Consider the following 14454-nt stretch of genomic DNA (forward strand, 5'->3'; position numbering starts at 1 on the left):
GTGAAGGCGTAGAACTTTTCCATCACCGCCCCATTTTTTATGCCTCTAGGCAATCTTCATTCCCACTCTGCTTCCAGGCAACCACTCTTCTGCTTTTTGCCACTATATATTCGAATTGTCTTTTCTAGATTTCCATGTAAGTGGAATTGTATAGGAGTATCTACTCTTGTGTCTGGCTTCTCTACACTCAGCTTGTTTTGAGATTCATCATGGTGTTGCAGGCATTTGTGGTTTATTCCTTTTCATCAGTGAGTTGTATTCCGTTGCATGGATGTACCATAATTTGTTTATCCATCTGCCTGTTGATGGATGTTTGAGCTGTTTTCAGTTTTTGGTTGCTGTAAACATTTGTGCATAAATCTTTGTATGGACATATTTTCATTTCTCATGGGTGCAGCTAGGATGTGCAATTGCTGGATTACATGTAAAGTATATGTTTGCAAGAAGCTGCCAGATTATTTCCAAAGTGATTGTATCATCTTGTCTAATCTTTCAAATGAAATCCTGTGCCACAGGAAGGATAAGTATTTTCTTTTAATACAAGGAAACTAAGGCCAGAGGGTTATGATTTGCTTCACAGCTTACAAGACAATAGTGACAGAGTCTGAGCTATACAACACGTTTTGTGGCTCCTAGTGCAATGGTCTCTTGGTTAACTGGGTCCACAAATCACTGGGAAGACCAAATTTGCTGTTGCCACTGTCCTAAACCATCATGGACTCAACGAAGGAAATAACTTTTATCCTCTCTGCTCTCCGTTTAGCTGTGCCAGAGGCTCCTCTGCTGCAGTAAAATGATTCTTGCACAATTTCAAGTGCCTGTATTTAACTTATTTAGACGGTCCTTAATGCAAACCAAATTCAGGGCTCTTACTCTTTTTGATCAAACAGTGCAGCAAGCAAAGGTTTTAACTGCATTTCTAACAATTGCAGGCAAGGGCCTGCTCTGCCAGTAGAATATAATTAACGCCAGCTTTCTAATCATCTGGTCATTAATGCCAGCCTTAGTGAAGGGCCTGCTGCTTAATAGATAGGAAAATAAGATTAAAGGCCATAAAAAGCCTAACAGCACATAATATCCTCATATAACAAAGGGAAACTGACCCCTAACCTCACCCCCAGAGTAACAATGTACAAATTATTAATCCATTTGGAAATTACAGCTTTCAATGATCTAAATCTGGTTGAGCTTCTCCAGGCATTTCAACGGTAAACCTTTACAGGCTAAGACATACATGTGTGTCAATGGGGGACCCCAGTGTGTGACTCTGGACCCGTCTCAAACCTGAGCGTCCAGTTATTCTAGAGCATGTGTGTGACTCTGTAGTGCAACTTTATTTGCAAAACCTCAAGGACAAACAAGAAACACGGGTCAGGGGCAAGGGGCAAGCTCCTGTCAGTTATAACTGTCATTAACCCAATTTCCAACCCATGCAGATTTCCCTTGGCTGGTTGTGGGCTTGTCCCTTTGCTAGCTACGGGTTTCTGAGCTCAGGGCTGCTTTACTTGGCTCTATCAGGGGGAGAGAGAGCCTGTGATTTCTTTCCTTTTTTTTATTTTCTTTTTTTTTTTTTTTGAGACGGAGTCTCGCTCTGTCGCCCAGGCTGGAGTGCAGTGGCTGGATCTCAGCTCACTGCAAGCTCCGCCTCCCGGGTTTACGCCATTCTCCTGCCTCAGCCTCCCGAGTAGCTGGGACTACAGGCGCCCGCCACCTCGCCCAGCTAGTTTTTTGTATTTTTAGTAGAGACGGGGTTTCACCGTGTTAGCCAGGATGGTCTCGAACTCCTGACCTCATGATCCACCCGTCTCGGCCTCCCAAAGTGCTGGGATTACAGGCTTGAGCCACCGCGCCCGGCCGAGCCTGTGATTTCTATTTGGGCTGTGAATTACCTTTTAGTGTGCCTAATGCATAAATACATGGATTCAGTGAAAAGCACCTTATTTTCTCTAGAGTCAGCAGAAAACATGAACCATTTTTATCCTAACCCTTTTTATGGATTGAAGATGTTCTAAGAAGAACAAGAGGGAAAATCCTTTTTATATGCCTAGTGAGAAGTCACAATTTTTCTTTCCTTTGACAGTAGCTTCTTCTGCTTTCCCATCCTAGAAGATAAAAGACGATACTGTCCTCCAAGAATTCCCAGAAATTTTTACATTTGTCCCTTGCTTTGGCTTCACCCTTAGCTTGGAAGGAAAGTTAGACTTTTCCCTAGTTTTACATCTAAAGTCAGGAAGGTCCAGAAAGCCAGGCCCTGGGGAATCAGTGAGTCAGCTGGGCCAGAGCCTGGGCCCCTGAGTCCCAGTGCCTGGATGATTCTGTCACCTGCCTTTGAAAACAGGAACCCCTCAGGGACCAGGAAGCATGAAGGAATCCCAAAGGGAAGGCTGGAACCAGATGTTACAATTTCAAAGCTTGGGCAGGCTAAGGTGGGGTCACATTCACAGGCATAAAGTACCTCCACCCCTACCCCATTTCTGGGTTCCTGAGTGGGGCTGAATCTAGGTGGTGGTGGTTGTTGTTGTTGTTGTTTTTGTTGTGTGTGTATTTTGCCAGAGAGCACAGTGAGAAGCTTCTCTGAGATATCATAATGGGCCCTGTTGTACTGTCAAATCAAACCCAAAGCCATAAGGAAGAGGCAGAGGAACCAATAAGAAAGAAAATATCTCACTCCTTAAGAGTGTTAACCATGTTCACATACAGCTTGTGGGGTTGTGACTCTGTTGGCTGCTCTGAACTTGGCTGTCCTAGCCTTGGGGTAGATGGATGGATTTAGGAACCATGGACAAATGGCTGCACTTCATTTTCTCCATTGCCAGCAGGGCCATTGGGAATCTTCTCAGACTTACTGTACCAATTTTTAATCCTCCCATAATCCTCTCAGCACCACTGTCTATACCACTGTGGGCACTGGTTTTGACGCATTCCTTTCCAAATATAGTTTTGCCCATGGGTTTATATAGTGCATTTAGTGCCTGTTCTGTACCAGACCCTATGCTAGATACTGAGGTTAGAGATATGAGCCACTTGTTCCCATGGAGCCCATAGTCCTCTTTTTTTCCTCAGAAATAAGATCCCTTAGGGCAGGAATCAATTCTACCAACTTACATCACCCCCAGTGGGCCAAGTACAGGGTTATAGGCCCAGAGCCCTTGCACAGTGATGAGTTGCGTGGATCCAAGGGAATGGTCCTGGATCACCTGCCTATAGGAAGCCTGAATTGGGAACATAGCCAAGGATACACTCTAGAACTTCTCTGTCCAATATGGTAGCTACAAGCCAAGTGTGGATATTTACATTTAAAACTACATTGTATAAAATTCAGTTCCTCGGTTTCTCCGGCCACATTTCAAGAACATTTCCACTACAGAACGTTCTATCGGGCAGCCCTCTTCTAGAGTCCTTGCACAACTCAGGCTTCCTTCAAACTGCAAAGCAGAGTTTCCATACGCCATCCCTGGGTTGCCTGGACAGCCTTTTCTAAAGCTCCCTTGATCCAGCAAGCAAGCTCTCTGAGAACTGTGGCCTACCTCAACACATGTGGTAAGCTGGACCCATAATATTTTCCCTTCTGTTCAGCCTGAGCCTCCCCGATCCTTCAAGGTCCAACTCGAGTGTCCTTTCCTCAACTCCCCCTGCCCTCCTCTTCTGTGAACGTATGTACTCGAATCTACAGCATGCACCCAAGTTAATGATATGTTGAATTACATGTTACTCTCTACAGTGCTGTGCTACAGGGTGTAGAGACCACTGACTGCACACAGGCACTCCCATACCATACAGGTATGGGAGACTGAGACGCAAACCACCCTCTAGTGTCTCAGCTGTGTACCTTGGCACGGATGTGTCTCCCTGGAGGAAGTATCCTTTTTCTGATATGCACCAAGGAGTCTATAGGCTGGTGGCCAGCCTTGGTTTTCTAACCATCTTGAGGGCATGAGTCTTGTCTGCCACACAAGACAGCAGCTCTGTGGAGGAAGTGGCCTGGTCTTCTGTCTCACCAATCACCCCCTACTCAAGGCCAGATACCACAGACACAAGGAAGCCACAAGGGGCACTCCTGGAACTCACAGTTCTGGTGACTCTTGGTCATGTTCTCGGAGTCTAGCGCATGGTAGAATTCATAGGCTGAGCGGCCAAGCAGCTCCTCAGGGTGGTAACCAATCAGTTCTGTGATTCTGAGTTTTCAAAAAGGCAGCATGTAAGGAAAAAAGACCATATTAACTTAGCACAGCATGTAGGCAGCACCTAACCCCAGAAGGCAAATCAAACACACACATGCAGACGAACACAATCCAGACTTTCTTGTTGTACCATGTATCCAAGCAAAAGAACACTGTGCTCAATCTACAATTGCAGGTTTACCCAAACCCCTGTTGTTCCTGCCCTTCCTGAAGCCATGTTTGGGAGGAGAGAAAAGCACCAGTTCTGAGGACTCCCTCTCCCCACCACCCCGGTACACACACGTCTGTTCTCCAAGTACCACTGGAAGGGGCTTACCCCCAAGTTTTTGCAGATGAGGGAGTAGACATCCAGGAAGGGCAGACAATTGCTTGATGCCTACACAGGTGTCCAGGGACAGAGCAAGAATGAAAACTGGGGCCTCTAGTTGCTATGTCAAGCTCATTCTAGTAGAAGGCAGTATAAATGAAACATGAAAATTATGTGGCCCTAGGTAGAGCCACCTTTGTCTCTGTGTCAACCAGCATGTGAGAGGGAGTCCAGGCAGGCAGAGGCAGTCTGTGCTTAAACCTTCACTTTTCTGTAGGGCCTGCCTGTGACCTCAGGTGCCTTCTTCAGACACGAGGTTTGCCTTCCATGACTTTTTCTACTTGTCCTTCACATTTCAAGGAAAGGAGGGCGGCAAGGAGGTGCTGAGGGGAAGAAATATTAAATCATAGTCACAGAAATGTCCCATATCATACTTGAATAGGCAGCTCTGAGATGACAGCACTTGGCTGTCATTTCAGTGTCCCTTTCTTCATTCTGTAAGGTATCTGGCTTTGATGGGAAGTGGGCAGAGGAAAGGGTACATGTGGAGAACCATGAAGGATCACTTAACACTCTTAGGACCCTTTGTTCTGTGCTGGAATCACTAAAATAAAAAAAGCCCTGCCTGAGAACCACCAGGTTGGCCACTTTACCCAATATCATGTCCTACTATATTAGGCTATATAATACCTCCATATTATCTCTCAAAATCTAGGTTCTCTCACAAACTTTAAATAATGGCTTCACTGTCTTGTTTACTTGGCCCATCACAAGTTAGAAGTGATGCCACAGTCTCATTATTACAACTCTGCTTTAGAAGGCGTGACTCCTGGATACAGTCCTGGAATTTATCCTTGTAGGGGATCAATAACACGGAGAGGAAAGCAGAAGCAGAAAGCAGAAGCAGTGGCTCCTTATTTCCTGTCTCTGCTCTCAACCCACCCCCCAAACAGGTCAGCTTTCATATGTCTGTCAGACCAAATTGCCCTAAAATACTATTTGCATCCTGCCACACCCCTATTTAAGTATCTACAACTTTCACTTTTGCCAACCAGATCAAGAGTAAATGCTGCCTAACTTTCAGTTCCCCCCAGAACCTACTCTCCACCTTTTGAGCAATTCCATTTTCAACTCATCTGTAAAATGTTATGTGCCCTCTGTCATGGAAGACCCCTCTCCCCTCAGTTCCTCATGCCTGGAAAACTCATTCTTGCTGCAGAAGCTTTATGCCTTCTTTTCTCCCCTCTTCTCCAAGCCCTGACACCTCCAGGACCAGCTCAAAGCCTCATCTTCTCCACAGAGCCCTCTCCAATTCCTCCAGCATGACATCTCTTATGAAGTCCTAAGGAGTATGCACAGTATTACAGAAAATTATTCATTTGTCTCCTCACATCCTAGGCTGTCAACCCCTGAACTCAGGGACCACTTTCTCCTTTTGATTCCTCTATAATGGGTGCTTAGTAAAAACCTCAACAGCTGACCAGTAGATTGATTTTCTCTTTGAACCTACGGTACAGACAGACACCTGTCTATCCCAATACTGCTAAGGAACCTGGGCACTAAGGATCTACTTTTCTTTCTAGAATAATGTGATTAACTGTCTCAATGCACACACACACACACACACACGCACATGCACACACACACACACACATATACACACACACACGGAACCTGTCATGATATTCTATCCATCCTTTCTTCATTCTATAAGGCATCTGGTTTTGAAGTGGGCAGAGAAGAGACAAGTTCTCTGCTTGGGTGAGACTTTGGAGGTTAAAGCCTTTGTCAAACAAGGAGCAGCTCAACAGGGCTGAGAGGCTTAGGTCTCAGCTGATTCAGCCCAATGGAGATTTCTCCAGTGAGATCCTAGCAGCTCATTTGTGCCAGCCAGCTAGTCTCAGAGCAGAAGGATCTGTCCCTTCGCTTGACCTTGAGCAGAGAGGTCTCTGAACTCACTAGCAATGGATACATTATCTGGCAACCTGACCCTGGGGCTGGCACCCAAGTACGCCTTGGCAAAGGTGGAGACTGGGGGGAACAAGGAGACAGAACAGTGCTGGTCCTACGATCAACTAGCTTCGCTGCTGGGTCAGATGACTTTCAAGCTTAGCCTGGGAACTAGAACTGCATGAGTGAGCCCTGCTGACAATGGGCTGGCCATCTACAGGCTCACTGACTTGCCAGATAAACTGCTTCTGTTCCTGGGCAGGTATAGAATTTTCTAGAGACCCTCCAAAATGAGTCTACTGGCATGCTAGGAAAGATGTCTTTCTACTCTCTGAAGGAATTAAATTTCCTTTCGAGATTAGAATCTTTAAATTAAAATGTTCAAAGTAGATGTTTATTACAATCGGCCTCATAATAAAATGTTTATCTAATTAATGTATCATCCATTCAAAGGCACACAATGGGCATGTTTTGGAAGTGGACAAACAAACCTAGATTTCAGAACTGCCAGATATCTTCCCAGTAGCAGCTTTCATTTATCTTGTCAACTAAAATAAATATTTAATGTCTTTCTTCATTCCTTTAAACAGACTACTATAAAAACTGGGAAATACACCACATCCCAAACACATTTGAAGAACATTTGAGTTGTCAAACTTCACAAAGCCAGGAAACCCCAACTTAAAGCTCATGGTCATTCGCCCCCATGTGCAGGCACGTAGACGCCAGTGGGGAGGTTAATGAACCGAGCTTGTTTATAAGGTCGCTCCTACGGCACACAAGGGCCTTCCCCGCTCATTTCCCCCAGGCTCCAGACAAGCCTTCCGAGCTGGGCTGTGATAACACAGGTTCATCTGCTCTCTCCATCAGGGGCCAGGGAACTGGTTTTTTTTTTTCTTTCTTTCTAATTAAGGACCCCTGACTCACTGGGAAAAAGAAAATCAGTTGGAGGTCACCCATAAATTTAAAAGTCAACTCAGTGGGGCTATTCTAAGAGAAGAGAGAAATGTCCAAGGACTTAATTCACCAGATTTCAAACATAAGAACAGAGGATACTTTTTAATAATAAAGTCAAAAAACAGCAGACCAAGGATGCAGTGAGGACAGAGATGCAGATAGATAGGCAGCCACAAGGAGGCAGAGGAAGGATGAAAGGAAATAGGAAATACGGTTTTAAAGGGGGTTGTTAAACTCTGAAGTTGGTGTTACCCCAAGTGCCTATGTGGGCCAGCTCTCTGAGCTCCAGACTTCAGAGTGAGATGTGCCTTCAAAATGTAAAATGAATGATTCCTTGCCCTTTACTCTCAAAACTGTTTAGAAGCTCTATTCAAAATACACCACCTCTAGCAGAGTGCTTGCAAAAAAATTTCTCTCTTGGTTTTAGTGTGAGTGCTGCCACCTCAAGTGGCAGAGAGAAATCCACCCAAAGGCCTGAGAAGGCTCGCTCTTCTTCCCCGCGTGTAATCGCCAGCACCTATCCATGTGTGGTGCAGCGCCACCGTCCTTGACTTCAGATGCCACTGCCTGGAGTCACGCAAGATCTGGCTGCAGTTTTTACCCCGTTCCCTACACAAGTAAAGGATTTGCTAGGTAAATTAATCATGTAAGCAAGATGGTGAGAGAGTATTTAAACTGTTTAAGAGGATAAAAGTTTTAAGTACTTCGTAACCACCTATTTGTTTTCCAAAGAATGTATCTGCTAATAAATACTTCAAGTCGGCTTGCTTTCCTTCCACACTCTGCCCATCGCCTCTCCTCAGCACCCCGTGATTTATCTCATTTTGGTTTCTATATGTGCTTATAAGCTTTGACACTGCGTTTCCTTACTAATACCTACACTGTTCACTAACTCAGATTTCAGCGCCTTTGGTTGGTTTTAATGTATTTTCATCTAGATCTTGTTTGCTTTAAACAATACTTCAGCCTTGTGTTTTCCTCAAATACTACATGGTTATATGAAATCTATAAAACCAGCTCTGTAATTAATGGGAAATCCATTTCTATCCTATCTGAGGAGTGTTACAGGGTACCTGTGGGGGTAAGTATATACATAGGAAGGTTGTGTGTGTGTTTTACAACTTATGGCTCTTTATTTATAGTTATCCTCACTGACATTATCTTTAGGATCCTCAACCTTTCCCTCACTTTTACCATTTTTACTTATTCTCAACTTCTTTGCACAAAAACAATTCACCATAAATTTATCCACAGAACTTGGAATGTAGGCATCTTGATTTATTAAACTGTAACTCCTGATATTAGTATGTCCTATGTTGCATGAATCCAATGACAAAACAGGGTTGCCCTCAAATTCTTTATCTGTAAAAATTATATGACCCTCTTTGTTGATTTGAAATTTTTACTGTAATTTTGAAAACTTTTCCCCTCGTGATACTGCTCCTATCCACATAATTTGGTTTTATACTTTATTTCTAAGATACAGGAAGACTCCTACAAGTGACAGAATCGTAGTAGGATTATATGATAATTAGAAAGGCTTTGCTTCTATCTCCCTGATGGCTTGGCTTCCTTCACAGTTCTCTCTTTCACCACTAGATGGCACCTCCACATGAATTTAAGAATCACCCTATTTTAAAGTTAAACTACTTGGAAACAACTTTTGTCTTCCTTTTGGGTAAATGGAACGTTGTATTTTGTACCATTCACTGTGGTTTCATTAAATGGCTTATGTCTCAAACTCTCAACTCCTGGAGATCAGGAATCATCTCTTTTACTTTGATGTAATGGTGGTCTCTAGCACACAGTTACATGGCAGATGCTCAGTAAATGACAGTTCATAACTGGTTGCTCAGTATTTCGGGAAACAGAGTATAATGCCTATATTTGAGTCATAAATGAAGAAAAGATCATTAATTCCATCAATAATCAGGACATTTTTCTTTTACCCTGCTACTCAACTTACTCCCTTGTCTAGAGCAGTTGACCATAGGTACATAAATGTGATTGACATATTAATTGTTATGAAATTTACTTTTTAAAGTGTTTACTATTTTTAAAATAATTAATGCAGGACTTAATATGGTACTCTGATCCCTCATTAACAGGAGGACAAATGCATTTTTTTTTTTTTTTGAGACGGAGTTTCGCTCTGTCGCCCAGGCTGGAGTGCAATGGCCGGATCTCAGCTCACTGCAAGCTCCGCCTCCCAGGTTTACGCCATTCTCCTGCCTCAGCCTCCCGAGTAGCTGGGACTACAGGCGCCCGGCTAATTTTTTTTTTTTATCTTTTAGTAGAGACGGGGTTTCATCGTGTTAGCCAGGATGGTCTCAATCTCCTGACCTCATGATCCACCCGTCTCGGCCTCCCAAAGTGCTGGGATTACAGGCTTGAGCCACCGCGCCCGGCCGACAAATGCATTTTGAACCATCTGTATTCCTTTATTCAATTTCAGATGTTTCAGAATAGGTTGTTTCAGATTCAACTGATTTGACCTGAGAGTTCAGTGTAAAATTAGAGTTGTATTTTTCTCTTCCACTTCTCTCCCTTCTTTCCTGTCTGCTTTCATCTTTTTTTCCATGACCCTTTTTCTTTTTTTGCTTGATTGTGTCTGTGGTCTCAGTATATCTAAGACAAGTACCAAACTGCTTCAAAATTGATTTTGTGGATTCTAACTGCCATATATTTTCTTCAGATTCTAACTTTTCTTGTAGGAAAACAATCCCCTTTGTGGGAATCACAGCCCCTTGTGCAGATGTCATTAAACCTAGTGAATTTCCTGATTAAAATGGAGAACCTCTCACCCCATTAGGTATCATGGACAGGCATTGGTTTTTGCAGCATTTGTCTCTGAAGGGGAATTGAAGTGGAGAGTGTGTATATGTGTGCATGTGCATATGCTTCTCCCCATCCCAACACAAAGAGTGAAAACGAAACGAGCTACCAAAACCAAAAAATCCCAGGCCTCATCAAAGCAATTAAGATATAACACTTAGGGATTAAGGACTTAAAATAGTCACTTCATCAACTGTCTAAGCCACGTCTGTGCCCTTGTTAACTAATCTGCTAATCGGTTAAACACAACTTCTGTGTGACACAGCATTCTATGTCTTTAAATGCTTCTACATGCAGCTCTCCAGCACCACTGAATTCAGACTTGGGGCCATGTAATTAGATTTCTTGAAAGGCAGGATTTTGCTGAAAATGCAGTGTGTCCCACAGAACTTATAAGCAATATCACCCTCTACATTATGAGTCACAAAGTCCTAAATCACGAGGCTTCATACTTCCTTTAAGCCAGAAGCTACCCTGCCTACCAGCCCTGAGCCAAACTAAGAAGTCAGCAGAGCGTCTTTCCCCTTTCTATGTACATTTCCTCTCCAGCCACATTTAGACATCCAATTCCTTGTGTTTCTCCCCCTCTTCTTTTGTCCAGAGGTTAGTACCTTAAGAAAATTACCTGAAACTCATTTAAACCAAGATAATGAATAAAGGATAATGCTGAATTACCCTTTCCAGAGGATTTCTTCTCACTGTAACAAGGATCAAAATCTTATAGGGATGCCAAGTTATTTTCTAGGACAGTAGGGTTTTCCCAGTGCTTATGGGGTCACATTACGGATGTGCTTCACTCACCAGGGTGAAGCACGTATCTGACTTTCATCATCCACAGCACTAAATATGCTCCCAGGCTATATGGCTAGGTCGGCTTGAGCCACTTCATCTCAAAGCCAGTGACACAGGAGCTATGCACTGGGATTGTCCATGTTATCTCACAAGACTACTGAGAGGGGTGCATGAAGCTGTGTCTTCTGCCCAGAACGTTCACTTGAATACAAAGACTGCATCTGATAAATAACCGTACCTATAACATGGATTCCTACAGTGCCTGTCACTAAAAGGGCGATCTTCTTCTTGAACCACCATCATTATCACCACCACCACCACCACCACCACCACTACCACCACTAACAATTACAATAAATGGTGACTGTGTCAAAGTTCCAGGACGAAAGGCTTCATACATGACATTTTCTCCCTATGAGGTTAGAGCATTTCTTTCTACTTATATAACTTCCCACTAGCTGCAAAAGCTGTGAGTCTTGGCCCTACTGTGGTCAGAACTGAAGGACTGAAGGACAGGAATGACTCAAGGATACTTTTACAAAAGTTCTGAAATTGTGCCACAAGTGGTGGCCAACTCTAAGAAGGGGCGACCAACCAACACCAGGCCAGTCTGGAATCAGAGGAGAGAAACCCCATCCTGGAGAGGAGGGTCCCTCCCATGAAGAAACCAGCTGCCCTTGGGATGTCCAGCTGATAAGAGAAAAGTGGATAGGCCTGGGGGAGGCTGAGCAGGAGCTTTTTTCCTGGGGTTCCATGGTTTCCTGCTGGCTGAATAAGACAAGGCAGATTCTTGCTGATCTGGGGGTCAGATTCTTCCTCTTCCTGCCCCCCAGCCACTAACTGCCTTCAGAAGTGATTTCGGCTCCTTGAGTTTAGTGGAAGATTTTGCTTTGGAGGTGGCCAAGGACAGGAAGTAAGACATAAGCAATAACAAGAAGCCTCACAAGTGTTGTGGTGTCTGGACTTCTCAAAGTGCTTGCACAGCCATTATCTCATTTTACAACGACCCCATGAAACAGGTTGAGAAAGTGTTATCTCTGTTTTGGAGAAGGGGAAACTGAGATCTCAGGGTTTCCTGAGGAGAAACCCTAGAAGATAAGAAAAGAGTGGCAAAGAGCTGCGACCGGAACTATCACCCTGGGACACATGGCGGCTCTAGATGCTGCAGAAAGCTGAGGTCAGGCGGGGAGATCTCTGCCAGGAAGAGCACATCCGGGGTGTGCTGCTCAGCAAGCTGCAGTGGCACTTACTCAAGCCAGGCCTACCCTGGGCCCAGTCTTTTGCATTTCCTGCCCTCCCTGGGGCCGGGCATTGCTCCGGGCATCGGTTCTCCCCATCTTCCTCCTCCTACCTCCCATCATCAGGCTCCACAGTCCCAGAGGCAGGGCTGGTGGGGGAGTTAGGAGCTGTAGGGTGTTTAAATACTCCCACCTATGACAACTCCAGCCTCTTCCCCACCTGCTTCAATCTTCTAAATGAGGTAAGAACCCAAGATGGCATGACTTGCATAAGCAGTCTTAGGCACTCTTTCAACAACTGTAATCAAGGTGATAATAAGAGCTAACACTGAACATTTATTACTAAATTTGAACCTAGGCCATCTAGTCCTGAAGCCCATGCTCTTAATCACTACTGTGACTCCTAAGAGACACTGGGCCTGGCACTGGGGGTTTAGCGTCTAGCTTAGCTACCTTCATCTTAGCCTTCAAAATGGCTGAACAACAGCTGGAATGGAGTTGCATGCAGGAAGGAATAAGGCAGAGGGAAAGGCTCAGTCAGTAATGGAAGAGGGTCAGTCTCCAGGGCAGAAGCTGATGCTCCTTACTGGCCTCTGAAGCAGGAGTACAGATGGAAGTCTCTAGACTCTTCTCTTTCTCCTGCATCAGAAGACCACCTTGAGAATTTCCTCAGGAGCCTGATACATGTATGGAGAAATATGTTCACACCACAATGATGAGAAGAGTTGCACACCAGGAAAGCTCTGCAGATGGACCCTGTAACTCTGTCCATGGGAGACCACCAAATACAGTACCAGGAACCTCTGAGGGGCACTGATGCAATGAAACAGTGGCACAGGTCCATGAACATGGCACCCGGCAATACCATGTCTATGTCCAGTTCCATACGTTTAATACAGGCACAACTCCCCCCACACACAGGTAAGACCCATCTCTGCCCACAGCATACACACTTATGGCCCCCTACCTGTCATCACAGTAGGTGAACTTCATGTCCATGCTGTGGCGGCTTAGGAAGGTCTTGCTGTCCAGGGGGATGTCCATGTGGGATGGGTGCTGGATTGGTTCACACATGATGATGAGGCAGGACAGCAGGGGCTCCTTGTAGCCACACAGACTATTGTGAGGAGGGCAGTTGTTGTAGACTTTCACTTGGCCCGTGCAGTGCAAGACCTGAGATAGTCATGGAAGGGTCAGACATGGGGCTGAGTGCTGGGGGTGGGGGTAGGGCCTTAGGCATCCCCCACACTGCTATCGCCCTACACCTGGGACTCCAACCCAGGCCTGATGTTGCCCTACCTTCCAGGTGGCTGACTTGAGGTTGACAGTACGGCCTCTGTTGGTAACCGTGCACTTCATCCTCATGAAGAAGTCTCGCTCTGTGGACATGTCTTTGCTTTTTTTCCCAAAACCAGAGCCTGAATGTGGAAGGATGGGAAGAATCAGCTGAAGTTAGTTTTGTATGGATATTCATGAGAGAGGCCCAGCTGCAGTTTTTCTTTGCAGCCTATTGTTTGTATTTTCCAAATATCTGCTCTCTTAGGACCTGTAGTCTGCCATCAACACTGAGCTCCATCATGGCCTGTGGACTAATGGTTCCCACTCTCCAGCTTATCTCCTCCACTGGAGCATTAACTCCCACAAGGTAGGAGCTGCTCCATCATTTGATTTCCCATTGTTTCTGGAACATGGTCAGTGGTGCCTTCAGAGCAATGAGACAATGAGTGCCTATCAGCCACTAACTCAGCAACCCTTTTCTGGGGCAAGGACCAGGTCCTTGCAGAAATTCCAAGAGACAATCTGGGTGAGGCCACAGTTACTCCAAGAGTGTAAGCCTCACAGGTTAGAAATGTCTCTCAGACACTCCCGTCTTTCCTTTATATAACCTGTCTCTTAGGAGGAATTTAACCCCTCCTGTACTCCATTTGCAAAATGCAATAGCTGTGTTCAGGATACCATGCCATTAGCTTTCTCCCTGAAGTGACATATGTATCAAGGCTCTAGAGAGACCTCTGGTATGAATCTATGAATCTCCTTACAGTGGATTTGGTGAGCAAGTCCACTTTACGGATTAACTCAACCTGGATCATATCCTCTCTCAGCAAGAATTAAATAAATCACCAAGACCAGCAATATATATAGCTTCCTTCCTTATAGTTGCCAAACAGCCTACCCATTCAGAACCATTTTCCAC

General features: G+C 44.8%; 1 protein-coding gene across 1 annotated transcript in view; it reads right to left on the reverse strand.

Annotated features, from left to right (window-relative positions):
* Positions 1–14454, reverse strand: part of EPAS1 (endothelial PAS domain protein 1) — a 90557-nt gene that overhangs the window by 12772 nt on the left and 63331 nt on the right. The window contains exons 5-7 of the mRNA XM_011935884.1: positions 13560–13678; positions 13228–13433; positions 4069–4175 (exon numbers count right to left, since the gene is read on the reverse strand). Of these exons, the coding sequence (XP_011791274.1) occupies positions 4069–4175; positions 13228–13433; positions 13560–13678 (432 nt within the window). The remainder of the gene's footprint in view (positions 1–4068; positions 4176–13227; positions 13434–13559; positions 13679–14454) is intronic.

The sequence above is a fragment of the Colobus angolensis genome, unplaced genomic scaffold (assembly GCF_000951035.1).
Source record: "Colobus angolensis palliatus isolate OR3802 unplaced genomic scaffold, Cang.pa_1.0 Scaffold15, whole genome shotgun sequence".
NCBI lineage: Eukaryota > Metazoa > Chordata > Mammalia > Primates > Cercopithecidae > Colobus > Colobus angolensis.